This window comes from Mastomys coucha, unplaced genomic scaffold (assembly GCF_008632895.1).
Source record: "Mastomys coucha isolate ucsf_1 unplaced genomic scaffold, UCSF_Mcou_1 pScaffold21, whole genome shotgun sequence".
Classification (NCBI taxonomy): domain Eukaryota; kingdom Metazoa; phylum Chordata; class Mammalia; order Rodentia; family Muridae; genus Mastomys; species Mastomys coucha.
Window position 1 is genome coordinate 107,127,018 of NW_022196904.1, and position 20,394 is coordinate 107,147,411.

Below are 20,394 nucleotides of genomic sequence, written 5' to 3' on the forward strand. Positions count from 1 at the left end.
TCCCCTTTTACTGCTGACTAAATCACCAGTCCAAGAACCTAACTTCAGATAAGAGTAATTAAGAGAAATTTAATTTACATAAAATTAACTTAACCTATTTTCAACAAGAACCCTAAGAAATCACTTGATTTCTTAAGAAATTATGATCTTAAGTAGGGAAAAGACAACTTTAGAGTCATCTTAAAAGTGAGATTTTATCTACAACACACTAATCAGCCTAAACGTCATTCACTATTTAATAAAGTACCCAATTCCCTCAAAAACTGTGAGTTTCAAAAGGAATCTTAGCACAACTTCCCCAGATCCACTGTATCCTGTTTTCCTTACCTGAATTCCTGCTGGCCGACATACTGCTTGTCCAAGAATACCATATATTCTCTCTTTCTCTTCTTCAGTTATAGTATCTGGAAGCAGATTTTGAACTTCAGATTTCTCTCTAGGCAACAGACGAACACCTTCTCCCTGACTATAAAAATAAACAAGGCATCAAATATTTCAGCTACCAAACTCTCCCAATGACATTTTATGTCTCCATTTTACAAAGGGTTATAGCAACTACACATTGAAACATACATACCTGGCATTGTCAACCACCTTTCTGCCCCACCTATAAGCCCAACTAGCCAATGCTGCCCAAGATTTGGCTACTTCAGGTGCCTGCACTGAAGACAGGTGATACAACTGTCCCAAAATGAAGTCAGGTTCTCCAACTCCAATATGCACTGCCATGAGAGGGAAAATAAAGAGTTCAATGTTACATGCAGAAACGTCTAATGGTGTTATGACTGACCTGTTAAGACTTTATTATTTGTAAACAAGCAATAAGCCCAATATTATCACAGTTCATAATTTGTTATGGCCAAAATTTGGATACTTTTCTGCAATGTGACTATATTAAAAGACATCAGCCTCTCCTATCAACTTACATAAACATCTGTGGAAACATTTGTACCTTTAATGACACCTGAGCAGTCAGGTGTCAAAACATGCTGTAGAACATCTTACATCCTGCTTTTGAGTGGCTATTCCCTCATGAATCATTTTAAACATTTAGAAAAACAATGAAGGTGATAAGCATACCACGGAGATCCACAGAATCAACAGATCTTTAGTTCCATCTTAAATAGAGAAAACTGCCTGGTTTAGTGAGTTCACATACCATGACATAAACTAATTTTAAGACCTATCCCTTATGAATATCATGACCCTAGTTAACATCGACACTAGAATTAATTTTTTAGAACTAGTGGACAACAAAAACAAAATGTACTTTTAACCTCAAGCTTCAGCACAACAAAATGAAGTTGTATTCTCCTGTGTCAGTTAAAAGATTAGTTATCTCCCAAACTGATTAGTATGTAAGTCAGTAAAATATCTACATAGAATGCATGAGGCACAGTGTCTATAACCAGTAAAATACACAAACAGGGGGATGGTGGGACGCAGGGGCAGCAGAGGGAGACAGTGCCACCTCCCTATAACTCAGCATTTAGGAAACTCAAGAAGGAAAGTTTTGAGTGTGAGACCAGCTAGGCTCTGTAGGAAGGAAGATACTCTCTCAAAAGAAATATAAAGCTGATGGCTGTGGTGGCATATTCCTTTAATCCCAGTAGTTGGGCATGAAAGGCAGGGATCTCTGTGAGTTTGAAGCCTATGTAACAAGCTCTAGGCCAGCAAATCAACACAGGAAGACTATCTCAAAAAAGGGAAAAACGAAACAAAACAAACCAGAAACTGGGGATGAAGCTTGATAGTAGCTTCCCTTACACATTGAAAATGGTTAAATAGTGTGTTTGCCAACTAGTTCATCTAATTCCATACAACTATGAGCTGTTGCTCATTCCTGCAGGAGACACCCTTCAAACAAAACTGCTTTTCCATTGGACCCCACAAGAGGTTTCCGTGCTTTTCTGAGGGAAAAAATTTCTACTTAAAGCATGGATCTTTTACCTATCGCACAGCTCTGCAGGGAACAGCCCTCCTGCTGTCAAAGCAACAAGGACTTACTGCAGTTTCACAGGCATATTGTTTATTAGACACAATTGGAAATGTCCCCTTTGCTTTTATGTGTGATAATAAAAATAAACCTGTAACTAGCATGCCCAAGAGCCTGGATTCAATCTCTAACACACTCCGCCCCCCAAAAACACCCTTTGTTTTGTTTAAATGAATCAACCATCTATTTCTTGGCCAGTGTCAGACAGAATAAGACACTTGAGTCTTTCTATACTTTCTATGTTCCAACAATCAAGTATAACATAATACAAGCTATTGTTACATGTCTGCTGTTCCTGACACTAACTTCTTCATGACTCAAGGTAAAAATACCCACTCATCAGGAAAGCAACTTGCACCTAAAAGGTTAGACAGACAACAATAAGTTATTGCCAGGCAACATGTTTTTGTAGTTGAACTTTTTGTGGCAAATTATACCTAGCATAACACTGATTTACACTTATGAAGTTGGTATTTTTAAAGCTAATAAAAGATGAAATCATACCTGTAGACTCACTCTCAATCCGAGGGTGGTCTTCTCCAACTGTATTAGCAGATGGTAGCTCTATTAGAGCGAGTATGTTCCTAGACAAAGTAGAAAGGCCTGAAAGGTTCTGTTGCTGCTGAGCTCTGTACACCTGCCTCAGCTGGCCCGAAATCTCTTTCCATTCTGCCTGGACCCATTTAGCCAGGGTCAGAATTGACTTAGCCACAGCATATTCAGCTTTCGCAGACTTGCAAAAAGATATAGCACAAGAACTCAACATTTCCATTGCGTGTGATGACTGGCCTACAGAAAAAAAGAAAGAAAGAAAGAAAGAAAGAAAGAAAGAAACACATACATATATAAAAATAATATTTTACCCTTAATGATTTCAAGATGAAGTAATTACTCATTTTTCTGTTTTTAAAAACATAAATTCAAGGTGATGGTACATGCCTTTAATTCCAGGTCTTGGGAGACAGAGGTAGGTAGATCTCTGTGAGTTCAAGGCTAGCCTGGTCTACAGAACAAGTTCTAGTATAGTCAAGGCTACACAAAGAAACCTGTCTGGAAAAAACAAATAACAAACAAACAACTTCCTACAACTCTAGTTTCAGAGGATCCAGCACCTTCTGTCCTCTGTGTACCAGGCACATATGTATGTGGTACATATATATACATGGAGGCATTCAACACATAAATAAAGTAACAAAAACTAACACAAAATAAAATACAATATCATAAAGCCAGGCAGGCATAGTAACAAGGCTTTAATCTCAACACTCAGGAAGCAGAAGCCAGCCTGCTTGACATAGTGGGTTTCAGGCCAGCTACAAAAGTTGTTAACAGTAACAACAATAAAAAATTCAAGAGCTGGGAAAGTGAACAAGTGGGTTAAATGCTTGTTGTGTAAGCATTGAGGACTAGTTTGATATATAAATAAATGCTGGGTGGGCATGACAGACTGCCTGCAACCCCAGCACTCTGAGAGGGGATATGGGTTCAAGTGAAAAAAATTCCTGCCTCAGTAATATGAGATGGATAACAATCAAGGACATCCACTGTCAACCTTTGGCCCACACACATACATGCACACACACGTGAACTTATATGTAGGCATGGCTCCTACAAATGCAAATAAGTAGGAGCATATCACATTCCCCATAAGGAAATAATTGAATCCAGACATAATCAAGGATCTTTGAAAACATGTCTTACTAAAGGACACTGTATTAAACTTACATCTCTTGGAAACAACTATTAAATATTAACACCAGCATGCCAGGCAGTGGTGGCGCATGCCTTTAATCCTAGCACTTGGGAGGCAGAGGCAGGCAGATTTCTGAGTTCGAGGCCAGCCTGGTCTACAGAGTGAGTTCCAGGACAGCCAGGGCTATATAGAGAAACTCTGTCTCAAAAAACAAAAAACAAACAAACAAACAAAAAAACACTAGCATGCCATAAACAATGTTCTACAAAAGCTGGAAATAACTTTTTTCTAAAATATTTCTTTTTACCACGCACAGAAGTGTGCATATAGTATACTAACCTGCTGTATATAACAATTTGGTTTTTTCAATATCAAGCTCAGGCCCCCATTTTTCATCCACTTGACCTTGAGTGGATAGTTTTTTAAAATGCTGGACTAAGTCCTGGGCAGTGGTTGTCTTTCCCAGCTGAACCTCACTGCATTGTGCCAGCAGTCTTGTCGCCAGTGACACATTCCCCCGTTTTCTAGCAAATTTTGCTGCAGTCAGACCTAATTCCATGAGATGGCTTCTAATCGGTACTGTTTGTGCTAGAAAGAAGAAAAATGTTTCATTAGTGCCCAACTCACTTAACTCCTGGAGGGCAGTGTTTCCAAAACATGTTCTTGGTTACCATCTCTTAACCCCCAAACCCTAACAGCTAGCACAGTGTTTAGCATGTAACAGTGTTTAAGTGAAGAAACACAAGCAAGTAGAGCATAGTGAAAAACATTTTCTACAAGAAATTAACTTTATTACAACTGAATTGTTCAGAAAGGAGCCTCCATCAGAGACTGTCATGTTCATTCAATCACTGCTCAGGTTTCTCTGCTGGACTCAAATCTCCTTGGTTGTAACAATGGAGACAATAGGCCCACCCAACCTGCCATTACTGCACAAAAAAAAGATCTATTCAGTAACTTTAGTCACCATATAATCAACTAAAACTATAGAACTGAGGCAAGGTATTATTCTCTGGCAATAAAAGAGACATTTTCCTTTAAAAAAAAAAAAAGACAAAATTTGCATACTCATTCTCTAATATTTTTCATTCGAAGCATTTGAAAATCCTTAACATTTGTAGCACATATTAAATGTTGAAGAACTTGAACATAAAACATATAAACAAGCCTTATTACTTCATTAAAAATGGGCAAAAGATGCTGAACATAGTGCCATATACATTTAATCCAAGCACTGGATATCTGAGTCTAAGGACAGTCTAATCTACTTTTGATTCAAAGACGACCAGAGTGACACAGTGTGACCCTGTTAAAAAAAAATAGAAAAAAGGCCAGGCATGGTGGTCATACCTATAATTCCAACATTCAGGAAGCAAGGCTTCCTCAATATCTGTGAGGTTAAGGCCAGCCTGGCCTCAATACCAAGTGCCAGGGCTACAGAGAGAAACCTTATTTCCTCCCCCAATAAAAAAGAAAAGTAAGCAAAAGATGTCAAGAGACATTTGAAACATAAAGCACACAATAGCATTTGTGCAAAGAAACTGCACTATGACCAGAGAATACAAACTAAAACCATGCACTAAAATTATACCCCCACTAGTAACTAAAAAAAGAACAAGACAACAACTGGAACATTCATAAATACTAAAAAACATAAAAAAGGCATAAGCACTATCTAAGAAATACTGAAGTATTTACAAAGTAGAACCCAATAATGCAACAATCTCACTGCTATACTTTAACTCAAGAGGAACACAGCCCTAAGATTTGACCATGGCATTGAACACAAATATAGTAACAGTAAGTCTTGTCAACTTGACAGGATTTGGAATCATCACAGAAATAGACTATGAATGAATCTGTGAGGGTGTCTCCAGAAAGGTTTAACTTTTAAGATGGGAAGACTCACCCAAAAAGTCTATGGGAACAAAAAAGAGAAAGCAAACTAAGCATTAGCATTTATCTCTGCTTCACGGTGGCAGATATGACCAGCTACCTTGTACTTCTACTTCCATGATTTCCCTATCATGTTGAACTGAACCTTGAACTTGGAGCCAACATAAACCCTTCTTTCCTTAGGTTTATTGCCAGGTTTTAGCTGAAGCATCAAGAAAAATAGTACAAATGTTCATAGCAACTTCATGCTTAGCTACCCAACTAGAAAAACTGAAAACAAACTCACACCAGAAAATGGAAAAATAAACAAATGGTGGCACATCCATACAGTAGAATACTACTGGACAATAAAAAAGGTCCACTCTACTAGCAAATTAACATGGAAAAATACCATGTAAGCTAGAGACACCAAATATAGTATCACAATTCCATTTATGTAAAGACACAGCAAAGATGAATCTAATTTACAATGACAGAAAGATAAATCTAATTTACAGTGCCAGAAAACAAATGATCAACTGCCTAAGATGGGGCAATGGTAAGAAAATGAACAGAGAGACACAGGACTTTCTGGGTACACAGAGGAAGATGGGAAAAAAACTCAAACTGCACACTTAAATGTGGATTTTACATCTCAGTGGAACGAATTTTAAGAAAAAGAAGATCAGGCCAAGAGGTAATATATGCCTTTAACCCCAGTACCTGAAAGGCAGGATGGATCTCTTAAGTTTGAAGCCAGCCTGATCTACACAGTAAATTCCATAAGAGATTGGTGCAAGAGATGAGAATAGGAGAGGGGAGGGGAGGGGATGTTACCTTTAATTTTCTCTAACAGTTGATTCTGGTACATGGTATATCTCAATGCCTGCATCCATGGCCGCACATCATGCTGTTTACATGAGCGAAGAGCATCGCTAAAGAGTGGGATAAGACAGTCCTGCCAGAAGACAAAGATCTGTGTAAAACCAACTCTCCTAATACGTTCAGGATAGACTACAGCTTTTAGATCTATTCCAACTTTCCTACAACCTTCCATCATGTCTCTTGCAACCTGTGGTTCATATATTTGAATACTTGCTCCCAGCTGGTGGAACTGTTTGGGAAAGATAAGGCGATATGGCCTTGTTGAAGTAGTAGAGTAAATGAGGGCAGGCTTTGAGGTTTCAGCATTCAGTGTCTCTCACTCTCTCTGCCTCCTACTTGGAAATCAAAACCTATAGGCTGGGCAGCCATGCCTATGGTCTGCCATCAAGAACTCTAGCACTCTGAAACTATAAGCTCCAAATTAAATACTTTCTTTTATAAGCTGCCTTGGTCATGCTAAAAAATTAATGCATTAAAAAAGAAACTAAGCCACACCTTGTTTTATTAAATAAATCCAGAATATTAAGTACAATTTCTCAGTATATTTACTAATAAAGTACATTTGTAAAAACATGTATTTACTATAAGCCAGAATTCCAGAAAAGCATTTTCTACTGATAAACTACTGATTCTATAATTTTCAAAGATTGCAACTCTTTTGCAAAGGTTCTCTCTTTGGTTGAAGCTTATTCTCTTTAAGAGTCAAATCCAAAAATTTACCAAAAGGCCAAAACCTCAGGTTCTTCTGTCTACCCTATACTACCACAAATGAAAATCTGTCTAGAGGCAGGAGAGATGGCTCAGTGGTTGAAGGGACTGGTTGCTTTTCTAGTGGCCCCAAGTTCAATTCCCAGCACTTGCACGGCAGCTTACATCTGTCTGTAATACAAGGATCAAACAAACTCATAGACATACACGCAGGCAAGACACTAATGTACATAAAATAAAAATAAATTATTCTAAAAAAGAAAAGAAAATCTGTCTAGAAATTTATTTTATTCGTCTGAGTTCACCAGTTTACTCAATTATAAATTCTACTTTAAAATCTGAGAAAATAATGATCTATACTATCATATTAATACTCAAAGAAAATGCTTACAAAAATACACTTCAGGGATGGAGAGATGGCTCAGTGGTTAAGAGTACTTATTGCTTTCAGAAGACCCATGTTAAATTCCCAGCACCCCCATGGTGGCTCACATCCATCTGTAACTCAAATCATAGGAGATCCAATGCCCTCTTCTAGTTTCTAAAGGCACCAAACATGTAAGTGGTACACAGACATGCATGCAGGCAAAACATTCATACACATTATCTAAATTTTTAAAAAAATGTATGGAAAAAAACAAAAAACAAAGCAAAACAAACAACAAATAATCTACATACCTCTGTTGAAAGTCTATTAGAAACTGTGTTCTCGAGTGCAGATGAGCAGTATAGCTGCAGGGTACTCAGTACTGGCAAGGATTGTGACACCGTTAGTGTAGACAATCTTAGTGGTCCAATAGCAATGCGTGAGGTTTGCTTCAAGTACTTTACCACATTTCTGAAAGAACGTATTTGCTGTCAACTAATTAACATTCTTGAGCTGATAGTCATTAATAACAAGTCACTAAGGCATAATCATTTGGCAACAAAAATCAGCGGTCATAGAAAAAAAGGCAGCCTGCTCTACAGTAGACTGTGAGCAAGGTAAGACATTTACTTTTAGTGGTTTCTGCAATCTACAGTTTCAGTCACAGCACCCCTTGCAGCCAATGTACACTAGAGACTCACTCGGTTAAGGACTGCCATTTCTGATCTTGTTCCACATGGTTTAAAGCAGTAACCAGGAAGACCGAGCTTCTCAACAGTTGGACTTCAATAGCTTTCTGAAGCTCCCGTGGGTCTGGGCTTAGCATGTTAGGAAGCAGTTTTTTCATATCTAAACAAGTTAAATAATTAAATTATTTTGATCTTAATATACAAAAGTATTAATATAGTCTAGCTATATTTAATTATCATTAATAAAAACTTCCTTTCATTAAGTTTAGGTAGTTAGACAAAAAGCATTTCAGATTGCAATATAAACAGCATTATTTAACATTAAAATTACACTTCCTGCCTCTAAGAATTACCTGCCCTTAAAAGAACAAACAGTAGCAAGCAACCTATCTTCCCCCTTCTTTTTCCATTCATACCTTGCTCAAAAATAGACTAAAACTTAAATCTAAAAAGATCTAACCATTTCAGTGAATTTGCCTCCACTTTAGTTCATGAAATTTAAGATCACTTTTTTACTTATTTAGTGGTGTGCGCTGTGTGTGCATCTGGGGGGAAAAGTCAACCTCTGGTACTCTTCGAGTATCATCCATCTTTGTTTTGAGACAGTCTCTTAGTGGCCACCCTACTCTACCTTCCTTTCACTGGGATTACAAGCATATAGCATCATACATGGCTTTTTGACACGGACCCTATGGATTGAACTCAGCTCTTCATGCTTGTGTGACAAACATTTTAATGACTGAGCTAGCTCCTAAATCCCAAACTTATTTATATATCCTTAACTAAGTTTAGCCAAATTCATTTATACCAGAAAAACTAAAATAATTCTAAAACAAGTAAACTATAATTATTATAGACTTGAAATTAAGTTCAGAGATGAAAACCAAAACCACCAGGCACAATGGAGCCCAGTACCCAGGAGAGAGACAGAGGTAGGAAGATGTCATGAATTCAGGCAAAGTCAACATACAGAGTTCCAAAGGAACACACACACACACACACACACACACACACACACACACACAACACACAACACACACTCAGAGAGAGAAAAAGAGACAGACAGACAAACAGACAGACACACACAGAGAGACAGACAGACAGACAGACAGACAGACACACACTCCAAAATTTCAGAAAGGAAAATTAGTTTTAAAATAAAATTTTCTCTCATTCTTAAATGTAAGCAAGAGGTTAATTACATGGAAACAAAACTGACATTGACTACAAAAGTCAAGAGGGAAACTGTCAAGAATGATCCTGGTTGGTTTGTGCAGCTCTCCACAGAGGTACTTGAGAGCCTTACACAATGCAGCCTACTCTCCAAGGGACAAACCTCAAAAACACAGCAGACCTCTGAATGTCACAGCAGCAGTGTGCAGTGTGTTCACCAAGATGAAAACTGCAGCCAAAACACTGCTTTGTACTTTCTCAAGCTAAATGTCTACATTCATTTCGAAGTATCTATATCACCTCTTTCTAGTTTAGTTCTGAGCCATTTTTCATTTGCTTTACCAACTACTAATAGCACAACCCTAATTCTGTTTCTTTGCATAGTCTAGGACTCCAAATAAATAGACAGAAACTTACAGATTTCCTACGGAAAGATAATGAATAATCTTGTTATGAAAAAAATAAAAACCGTTCTCAAATACCTATTTTTTCTTTTGACCCTCCAGCAAGCAGATTAATATTTTCTCCTGGTAATAATTCCAACTGCTCAGTGCATTCAACAAACTCTCCAGACTCGAAGCTGCTTAGTGACCTGTAATTAAAATACTCATCAGCTTGTGTTAGACCTCACCAGTCCTGTATAACCACTGGGGGCTACAGAGAGAACAAGCACTAGAAGGAAACAGCCATCTAGAGAAATGGCATTTACAGTAAAGCACTGTTTCATCTTGATGTGGCTCCCATGACCTCAGTAACACTACAGCTGCAATGACAGGAAAACAGGAAGGTCCTAGCCATGACAACCAGTTGAGCTTGCTCGCCCCTGTGTCTCCATCTTTCTGTAGTGGTCCAGGTGCCTTTTAATACACTGGCAGTAGACTCTACAGTATGTCTTCAATACTTGCTCTCTTCAAACCACTGCATCCAGCTAGTTAGCTGGCCTCTCCCCCACCAAGAGCCTACAATCTTTCCTATAAGTCTCCTACCATATAAGTTTTGTACCTTAGCTCTGACTCCTTCACTAAGACCCTGGTTTTTATGTTTTTTGAGACTCATATACCCTCCCTGGAAGAATTCCAATGTTCTGTTTTCTTACCTGCAGCCATTTCCTATGGCCCTGGTGCTCCAATGCCAAAATGAGATGTCTTAGTCATACTAAGCTCCACACTGCTCTGCTGTCCTACCACAGATACTCTCTAATCAGGAAGATTTATGTTCTCCATCTCTCTCTCCTATCTTTTGTTAAGACAAGCTCTCCATTGCTTTGGAACTCACTTATATAACTAAGGATGAAAGTCCTGACTCTGCCTCTCAAGCGCTGCCTACACTCACCCACCCCCAGCCCACCCCAACTCCCATGCTCTCCTTATCTGCCTTTATCACTGGTCCCTTCTCTTATCACTAGGTCTGAAAACAGCAATGGAAATGTTCATCGGCTGCCATACCCAACTCCTGCTCCAACCTACACCCAGTATAACCAGTTGTTTCTCAAATGAGACAGTGAGAGTTAAGTACTGGCTGCTGCTGAACTGTTCATGTCTAGTGACCAAAACAAGACCCTGGGTTTTCTGGTGGCAGGATCCCCATGTTCCCACTGCTCTACAGTTCTTGACTTTCAGCTGCTGTCCTCTTCCAAACAAAACAAAACAAAACTAACTATTTTGATTTCTTCTGCCCTTACTCCAATCTGCCAAGGCTATCCTAAACTGTCTATGCGTAACTACTTTCCTTGAGACACAGAAAAGTCAAGTGTACTTAATGCTTTGTCAAGGTGTTTTCTCCTGTTTCTTCACTCTCCACTTTGAAGAACTAGAAACAGTGTTTTGTCTTGCTACACTATATCCTGATGCTCTCACAGGTTGTTTTCAGTCATCAGGAAGGTGTCAGTGAACCAACTCTGATAAGCTTTGCTCTACCAACCATGTGACTAAAATGCAGTAAATTCACAATTTTGAGAAGGTTAATGAAAGAGGAATGAAGAAAAAAGATGTTCACAAAAATCTCATCATTAAAAACAAAATGTCTGACTATTCAACAGTACTTCAGAAACACAGCTGTCCTGTGTGAGCTTCTATAAAGCATTGCCTTTTTATGTATAATGATTCTATCTTCCTACTAAGCAGATTTCTTGTCTGTTAGCTTCCTGTTATAAATATAACCAATTTTGGTATTTCCCACGACAGAGGAAGGCTACTTATTGAAAGGACAGACAACGCAGACCTAACTGCAGATGCAGCCCTTACTTGATATAGTTGAAATCGGCTTTCAGATTGAGTGAGGTGCTGCTGGCATTCTTCTTCAGGTCGTGGACTGCGTCCTGCCACTCCTGCACAGCAGCCCAGTCAGCAAGAGAGATGTAGCACTCACATGCCTTATTTCCTAGGTAGTTGATAACTTCAGGGGAAGAATCAATTGATTTGGACAGCACAGTTTTTCTGGATTCACCTGAAAGGTTTTTTTTTTTTTAAAGACAAAATTGAGAACTGTAAATATATCATGAAAAGAAGATTGATTCCCAGAAACATACATTAAGTTTACCTGCATAAATGAACGGTATCTTTGGCATATTTTAAATGTAAACACTGAATGCTCACCATTTAGAGAGTGTTTGGGGCTGGCACTGTTACGTCCAGCATTGGCCAATGTGAGAACAGACTTGTCAAAGCTGGAGATGCAGCAATCAACACCTGTCATGGCACACAGGTGCTCCTGGTATTCCACAGAGGCCTTTTCAAACCTTAAATGCAAACATAGAGGCCTTATTTTTAAAAAATTACCCAAATATATCTCATTCCTAAGAATTAATGCTGAGAGAATGAATTACTCAATGAATTGCAGTAGGACAATGAGTCAGTTATTTGGAGGAGGAAATTAGATCTCTGTTTCACAGCAAGACAGTTTAAAACTAGAGGAAACTATCAATAACAACTTTGATGTCCAACAATAAAGTATGTCAAATTATCATATATTCACAAATACATAGTAGTATCGGTTAAGAAAAATTAGATTGTGGAATATTTACCAAGGAAAATTGGTTTTTTTTTTTTTTTTTTAGAATATTGTTGTGTAGAAAAGCCATGCAGCTCTCTGTTTCTGCAGCAGAGGAAGATATGAACCACATAACAAATGGAGCTTTAGGCACACCAAAATCCAGAAAGACACCAGGTTATTTATCTTTCCAAATTTAAGTGGTTGTTTCTCTCTCCAAATTTCTAAGTACTTAAATGTACATGAGGTATGCCCTTCACTCAAAACTGAATCAACCTGCACATGTAATCCACAAAGTTGTAAGCAAACACTCCAGCAACATACAATATTACGCCAGAGTCTAATATGGAAGGTTTTCAATCAAAAATCATGTTTAAAACTATTTATGAAGCTGAAAGACCTTGCTTTCCAGTATTTCTCATAACCTCTGACTTAAAATGAAACATTCATACATGGCTGCTAGTCAAAAAAACAAATGAAAGATGCCTCCCTACTGAAGTGATTATAGTACAATGCTCAAAGTGGACAAAGCCATTTTCAATTATTATACAATACAAATAATCTGGACATAAAAACACCATTATTCCTTTCTTTCCTTCTAACTTACCTCCCTTCAGCCTGCTGGGCCACTGAGTTAATCCAGAGAAGGTTTTTACCAACAGCTGAAGATGACCAGACAGCAATTCCCTGTATAGCTTCAGGACAATGGAGCTCACACAGTGCTTCTACTACCATCATGATAGTTACTTCTAACTCATTCCCCTGAAATAGCAGGTAAAAGATTAATCACAGACCTCTAGATACCACTGAAATTCAATTCTCTACTGAACTTACAACATCTGGTAACAATCTATATATATTTAATAATCATTGTCACAATATTTAGCTTAGATAGCTTAAGAATCATCACAAAAATCTATTCTGAACCAAAATAAAGAACTTTACCACACAATATATTCCACAGACAAATTCCTTATTATTCCCAAAGTCCCAGTCTTTAGAAATAAGACATTCATATTTTTAACATAACTTTTATGGTCAGTAATGGGGAACTAATGGGAAGTAAAGTTTGTAATGGGGAAGTCGTCAGTTTTGTCAGATACTGGATGAAGCCTTTAAAAAGAACTAAAGTTAACTTATCTATAGATTGAACTCCATCAGAGACCAAACTCAAATTCTTTTTTGTTTGTTTGTTTTTTTCGAGACAGGGTTTCTCTGTATAGCCCTGGCTATCCTGGAACTCACTCTGTAGACCATGCTGTTCTCAAACTCAGAAATCCACCTGCCTCTGTCTCCCAAGTGCTGGGATTAAAGGCGTGTGCCACCAACGCCCAGCCTCAAATTCTTACAATCAGTTAAAATGCATCCCAAATACACTACATTACCTGAGTTAGACTATTTGTTTTCATTTCAGTAAGTAAGTCAAAGCCGTGCCTCACTGTCACTGCAGGCTGACCTGCCAACAATCCAACCCGCATGATGGAGAGGCGGATCCGGGTGAGCCAGTCTTGACAAGTCTGTCGATTGGTATAGAAAAAAGTCCTAATGACCTTTAAAAAAGAAAAGAAAACAAAAGGACTCAGGACTAGTTCCAATCATGGTGAAGATGCCTTGAATACACATAAATGGAATCCAGATGGACTGTGACCTCAGCCGTATACACCCCACCAGGTTTCACAATCAATCTATTACAAAGCACCACTATTCCACAACACCAACCTTGGGAGGTGATGTTAATGCATTGGCACATCCCTCATAGGCATTATACATTAACTTCTCCAGGTTCTCCAAATACTGAAGCAGAAGAACAAGTCTAAGCTGATTGCTCCCATGCCCTTCATCATTATCTGCAGTGGTCCACTGACTAACATCCTGGTCAGGGTTTAGTGTGTGGGCTGCAAGACTTCTAATGATACCTGAGAACAAAAACAGCAACATTCTGAATCACAGAAAACTCTTAGTAGATCAATTTACCAGATATCCTGTTTACATATTCATCAATTTAAAACAAAAAGCAAAGATTAAAAATCTCTCACTTTCTGAGGAAACTGTTTGTCCATATAATCCCCTAAGCTTTTGAACAAAAGCAGACATGCACATAACAAATTCAACTATCTAGAAATATTTCAATTAAAAAAAAAATTCTGAAATCTCTATAAGTATAAGAAAGCAATGGTTTCTAAAGTTAAAGACCTAGAAACTCATCATTACAAATTTTGAAGAATACTAAATTGTTGGTTACCTTCAATTGTCTGGAACGTGTCCTGAGCTCTGCCCAGTGGAGTTCGCAACTTTGAAAGAACAGTAAACTGCGCAGCTTCCCAAATAGCCCACTGCCAGAGGACAGCATCTGTCTTTAGAAGATTGCGGGGAATTGTGGATTGGTCACGCTTATCCAGCCTCTGGCAGCTATAGAACAATCTTTCTAACCAATTGTCCTTCCTGGGAAAAGTAGTTTCATATGTAACAGATGACGACAACTTCATTTTAATAATCAAAACAAGTGTAAGGGGCATGGTACTAAGGACCAATTTTTCATACCAAAAGAAAACTGAACCACAGAACAGGCTGGGGTGCACAGCTCATGACAATTGGGCTGCCAGGTTACATTTCATTCCCTATAACTGAACATCTTGACACTATCATTACCTCCAACCCTCCCTCCAATGGATTCATGTTAATCAGATCAGTCAATTGTCAATCACTAGTGAATGTCACAGCCCATTTTTGTTGGTAAAAAAAAAAAAAAAAAACATCTTCAAAGCAGTACTATCTCTAAGCCTGATGAAAACCAAAGTGAGCTAGCAAATAATATTGCCTTCCAATTTGGCCCCTTGAATAATATTTTCTCAAATCTGGGTGTAATTGTCATCAGAGTCTTTTTAAGAAAAGTACCTTTTTCTAATGAATTGTCTTACCCTGTTCGGTGAGAGTTTCCATACAAAATGAAACTGATGACATCAGAAAAGTCCTGGGGGTGGAACGTATTACTTGGTGCTTTACTCATGTGGCTTCTCAATGCTAGAGAAATCTCCTGAATCTCTGTGTGATTGTTATTGCTGTTAACAAAAATCAGTCATGATTATCACATAAGATGTTTTAGGAGAAAGGGTAGCAAAGTCTATTAATGAGATACTGTATATCATTGAAAGCACAAACAAAACCAAGGCTTAAAAATGGAATAGAGGGGCTGGGCAGTGGAGGTGCACGCCTTTATTCCCAGCACTTGGGAGGCAGAAGCAGGCAGATTTCTGAGTTTGAGGCCAGCCTGGACTACAGGGTGAGTTCCAGGACAGCCAGGGCTACACAAGAGAAACCCTGTCTCGTAAAAACCAAAGAGTATTTGCTGCTGCTCTTGGTGCTCTTCCAGGGGACCTGAGTTCAGTTCCCAATACCCACACAGGGGCTCACACCTGCCCATAACTCGAGATCCCAGGAATCCAACAACAGCAGACAGACACATATGCACACAAACCCAGGCTTGCACATACACTAAGTAAAAGTAAAATCTATTTTTAAAACGACTGCTAATACATATCTATAATCCTAGAATTTGGGAGGCAGGATGATCTTGAGTTCAAAAACAGCCTGGACTACAAACCAAGGCAATAAATAAATAAATAAATAAATAAATAAATAATCTAAAAGGAAAAGGAAAAAGGAAGCACACTGAGGATGTAGCTCAGTCAGTGGAATGCTTGCCCAACATAAAGTATGCTGCCAACAAACAAAGTAAACTGAACCCTGTGATGCATACTTGTAATCCCAGCACTCTGAAGGAAGGAAAGAAAAAGAACTGGTAGTTTAGGATTTTCCTTGGCTACACAAGAAGTTAGAGGCTACCCAGGGAAAACTAAAACCATTTATCAAAAATGAAACAAATGTTCCCAAAATCAACTTAATCCAAAGCCCAAAAAAAATTAAATATTTCAACTAATGAGGTTTGAGAGATGGCTCAGTTATTAAGGGTACTTATTGATCTGCAGTAGAGCTGGATTTGGTGTCCAGTACCCACAAGGCAGCTCAAAATCATGTGATGGGGGCTGGAGAAAATGGCTCAGCAGCTAAGAGCACTAGCTGCTTTTCGAGAGGTCCTGAGTTCAATTCCCAGCAAACACATGGTGGCTCACAACCATCTGAAATGGGATCTGATGCCCTCTTCTGGTATGTCTGAAGACAGCTATAGTGTACTCATATATATATAAAATAAATAGATCTTTAAAAAACAACAACAAAAATATTTGTGAATCAAGTTCCAAGGAATTCAACACCTTTGTCCTGATCTCAGTGGACACATCAGGCATGCACGTGGTGATACAGAAATGTATGCACAGGCAAAACACTCAGACACAAAAGTAAATAATTAAAAATAAAGTCTATGAAACCCTGTCTTGGAAAAACCAAACCAAAGTGGAGAGAGGAGTAGGGAAAAAGAAAAGTAAATCTACTAAGAAATGCATTTCGGTACTATATGAATTACTCTCTACTAATTATAATGTGATAAAAATTATAAAAATAAAAACTTTTCTTCTTCTAGGTCTCCAAAATTATCCTCAGACATTTTCTTGATCTCTAAGTACCATGGAACATATAAAATTAATACAGTACATATGGTGATTTATCTCTTTCTATGGTAGGCAATTACAAAGTGATAAATTATAGTGAGCTAAAATAGTTATACCTTAGTACAACATCTAAAGGAATTGACTTCAACAGCTTCCCAAAGGCCTGTCGAATACGAGTTCCACTATGGACAAGCTGAACACGGCAGACATCAACACACCTATGAAAAATAATAGATAAAGCAGGTGCAGTAGCATTCCCATGTATAGCATAGTCAGAGTCAAAGATATGGTCTCTTGTCTGTACCTCTGTAGCAGATCATCTGGCAAGGAAGAAGACAAAGCATGGAGACTGCTACATGCTTGCAAGCAGATATTCACATCTTCAACAAGAGCTATTATTAAAAAGGAAAAGTTACTGAAGTATCTATTGAACCCATTCATTCATTTATTCATTTACCCACTCACTTATTCATCAAACAGGCAGCAACAACCATGGACTACACCCTACTCTTGCCTGGAATGCTTTCTGACAGTAATACCTAGAAATTAGTACTCAACAAAAATCAACTTGACCATTCCACATATAAACTTTATTCCAAGAAAAAATTTTCAAGTTCATGGAATAAGCAAACATGTAAGATTGAAAAGCTGGCAATTCAATTATTTGTCAAATACTAAGAATGAAGTAAAATCTACTATAAATGGCACTAAGAATGAAGTATAATCTACTATGAATGGCACTAAAATAGGGACTATTAAGTGCTGACACCTAACTACCTTCGGCTAACCAATATTATTTTATGGGTAAACAAAATTAAAACGTTAAGTCTCTTACTGTTGGCTAAAAGGCCTTTGGAAAATTTATGAAAAGATGGAAGGGAGAATAAAGGTGCATATGTTTCAGACTTCTTCATTAATACAGCCACTTCCAAAGCCCATGTCATTAACAGTTTCCTGAAACATAAAATAAAGTTGGCTTTACATTAAAACAAAACAAAAACCACAAGACACTCTGTTCTATCAGCTTATTTTTATTTTTCAAACAACAAAAGTAGTAATAATAATAGTAATTTTTTAAAAAAAAAAAGGTGGATCTTGAGAGGCTGCTCAGTGGCTGAGTGGTCACTGCCCTTGCAAGATTGAAGTTCAGTTTCCAGCACCCACATAAGCCTGTTCACAGGACTCTGTTACTCCAGCTCCAGGGGAATCCAATGCCACAAGCCTCCAAGAGCACTGCACTCATTTGCATGCACAAAAAGACACAAAAACATACAAAACTAAAAAGAAACTAAATCTCCAAGTAAAAAGCAAAGTCTAAAGAATTTTTTTTCTGATATTGTGTCTGAAAAGCAGCAAAATGCCACTGGAAACGCTCACCAAAGTACAGCCCTCCAGGATACACAGAAATCAAGTAAGAGAATCAAATCAGATGCTTCACGGTGAGGCTATAATCTATATTTCTTAGCCTCAAATTACAATGAATTAATAAACTTAGGAATTTACTATTATTTTAAAAAATTACTTAGGTACCTTGTATCCTGGTTAAGATTATCCTTCTTTAGCAATATTCCCAAAAGATTTAATATAATTGAGAAATGTTTCTTTGTGGCTGTAGTTACAGTACTAATCACTGCACCATCAAATAAGGAAGGGGATGAAGAGCTAAGACTGCTGGATATGAAGTGATCGTGCCTGAAAAACAAAGTGGAGACCATCTTTTCAGCTGTCATCAAAAAAAGTCAGCAAGGTCAAGAAACAAGACATTCCTGCTCTTTTTTCTTCTGAGGACCTGTGAGCACAGTACCTGGTACAATGGGAATACAGGGTGTAGAGCACCGCATACTGAATGGCAGGGAAGTGAACAGCCAGGTCACTATGCACAATCATCAGATTCTTACTCAGCAGCGCAAATACAGTTGGAGATAGTGCCCACATCTGCCAAGGTAAAAACAAAGTATAGTTATGGCTCCAAGACACAAACATGCATAGATGAACAGTCTACTTTTGGAATCAAGGATGCTTAGACACTGAAAACCTAAAAGTGATAGCCTGAAACTTGGAAATTATCTTAATACACAAAGCTGGAGTCCTCAGCAAATAGTTTCTCAAGTTAGGCTTTGCAGCTAGGTGGCATCTCTGTTTAACGCAGCAACTCAACTATTCCACTGTCATGAAACATCAGACAAAACAAGGAATGCCATAACAAGGCTGCCTCTAAAATAGCTTTCTTTACAAAAGGAGTACAGCATGGTAATGTTCACGACCATGCTGTGTAATCAAGTCAGTAAACACCAGTACAATGTAAGCAGGGATTGTATGGTATATGAAGTAAACCTCAAACGATTTAAAACACAAATAAGAAGCAGGTGCACAACTAAGTTTGGGGCAAAGGATTAATTAGCTGATGTGTGGTTTAAGCAAAGCCCTTTGTACTTTTTGATACCATAACCTGTATTTCCTCAATCAGCAGCACATTACAAATGGCAAGGTATCTTCTTCAATGACAAAGCTAGCAATCCTGCCTCCCTGAACCTTTTCCACTCATCTCTTTTCCTCTAGGACACAATGCTCCATCTGACGACCTGCTACATCCATTGCTATCTCTGACTGATAAATCAGAGCGTAAACCTTCTCCAATCTATATAGGACAGGAAATCCTCAAAAATAAAACATAGGTGTAGAAGAAAAGAGAGTGTCCAACAGAGATCAAACATAAGGCAAAATAGCAGGGAGGAAGGGGCATCTGTTGGACAGCACAGGCACTCTGAGCACACAAGTTGGAGAAAGCAGGCACAAACATCAAGTCTTCTTCCTTCTCAGAAAACTTTATCATTTAATACAGAACACTGTTCTCTACTAAAATTGTTTTCAATTCTGTATGGTCCAATAGAAGGAAGAAATATAGAAACTAGGTACAGTATTCTAAAATCAAAATCAGATAGCACAATTCCAATACTTGGGAGGCAAAAAAAAAAAGGTGGGCAGATATCTTAAGTTTTTCACCAGTCAGCTAATTCAAATAAAAAGAAATATCAAAAATAATGCCATATCAAATTTCTTGTATCCTTTTGTTTTTTGTGATGATGGGGTTGAATTCAGGGCAAACACTCTGCCACTTAGTTACATGCCCAGCCTTCTCCCTCCCCCACCACACACTGGGCATGTTTCGTGTATGCTGATGACTTCATTATGACATTTTCATACACGTACAAAATGTATCTGATCACATTTTCCCTCCTCAATTACCCTCTTATTCCCTTGCACTCCTACTGATCCTTTTCTTCTCAAACTCTTTACTTCAACTGTGTGTCCTTTTGGTTGTCTGATTTGTTTTGAGACCCAATAAATTTATTATTATAGTTTATAGAAACATCAGCACCTTAACAGAGGCTACATACACAAAGACTCTTTCTCTTCAGCAATTATTAATTCTGTATATTCCCCAGGGAGAGGTA

The 20,394-nt window shown here is 38.1% G+C and overlaps 1 protein-coding gene across 3 annotated transcripts in view; it reads right to left on the reverse strand.

Annotated features, from left to right (window-relative positions):
• Positions 1-20,394, reverse strand: part of Smg1 (SMG1 nonsense mediated mRNA decay associated PI3K related kinase) — a 101,599-nt gene that overhangs the window by 33,826 nt on the left and 47,379 nt on the right. For all 3 annotated transcript variants that reach the window (XM_031388029.1, XM_031388030.1, XM_031388031.1), the window contains 20 exons: positions 18,744-18,874; positions 18,470-18,631; positions 17,775-17,893; positions 17,244-17,331; positions 17,056-17,157; positions 15,293-15,433; positions 14,617-14,816; positions 14,094-14,290; positions 13,760-13,924; positions 12,982-13,136; positions 11,981-12,123; positions 11,630-11,831; positions 9,869-9,978; positions 8,226-8,373; positions 7,836-7,995; positions 6,402-6,522; positions 4,029-4,277; positions 2,501-2,785; positions 578-722; positions 328-466 (listed from right to left, as the gene is read on the reverse strand). In XM_031388029.1, the coding sequence (XP_031243889.1) occupies positions 328-466; positions 578-722; positions 2,501-2,785; positions 4,029-4,277; positions 6,402-6,522; positions 7,836-7,995; positions 8,226-8,373; positions 9,869-9,978; positions 11,630-11,831; positions 11,981-12,123; positions 12,982-13,136; positions 13,760-13,924; positions 14,094-14,290; positions 14,617-14,816; positions 15,293-15,433; positions 17,056-17,157; positions 17,244-17,331; positions 17,775-17,893; positions 18,470-18,631; positions 18,744-18,874 (3,162 nt within the window). The remainder of the gene's footprint in view (positions 1-327; positions 467-577; positions 723-2,500; positions 2,786-4,028; positions 4,278-6,401; positions 6,523-7,835; positions 7,996-8,225; positions 8,374-9,868; positions 9,979-11,629; positions 11,832-11,980; positions 12,124-12,981; positions 13,137-13,759; positions 13,925-14,093; positions 14,291-14,616; positions 14,817-15,292; positions 15,434-17,055; positions 17,158-17,243; positions 17,332-17,774; positions 17,894-18,469; positions 18,632-18,743; positions 18,875-20,394) is intronic.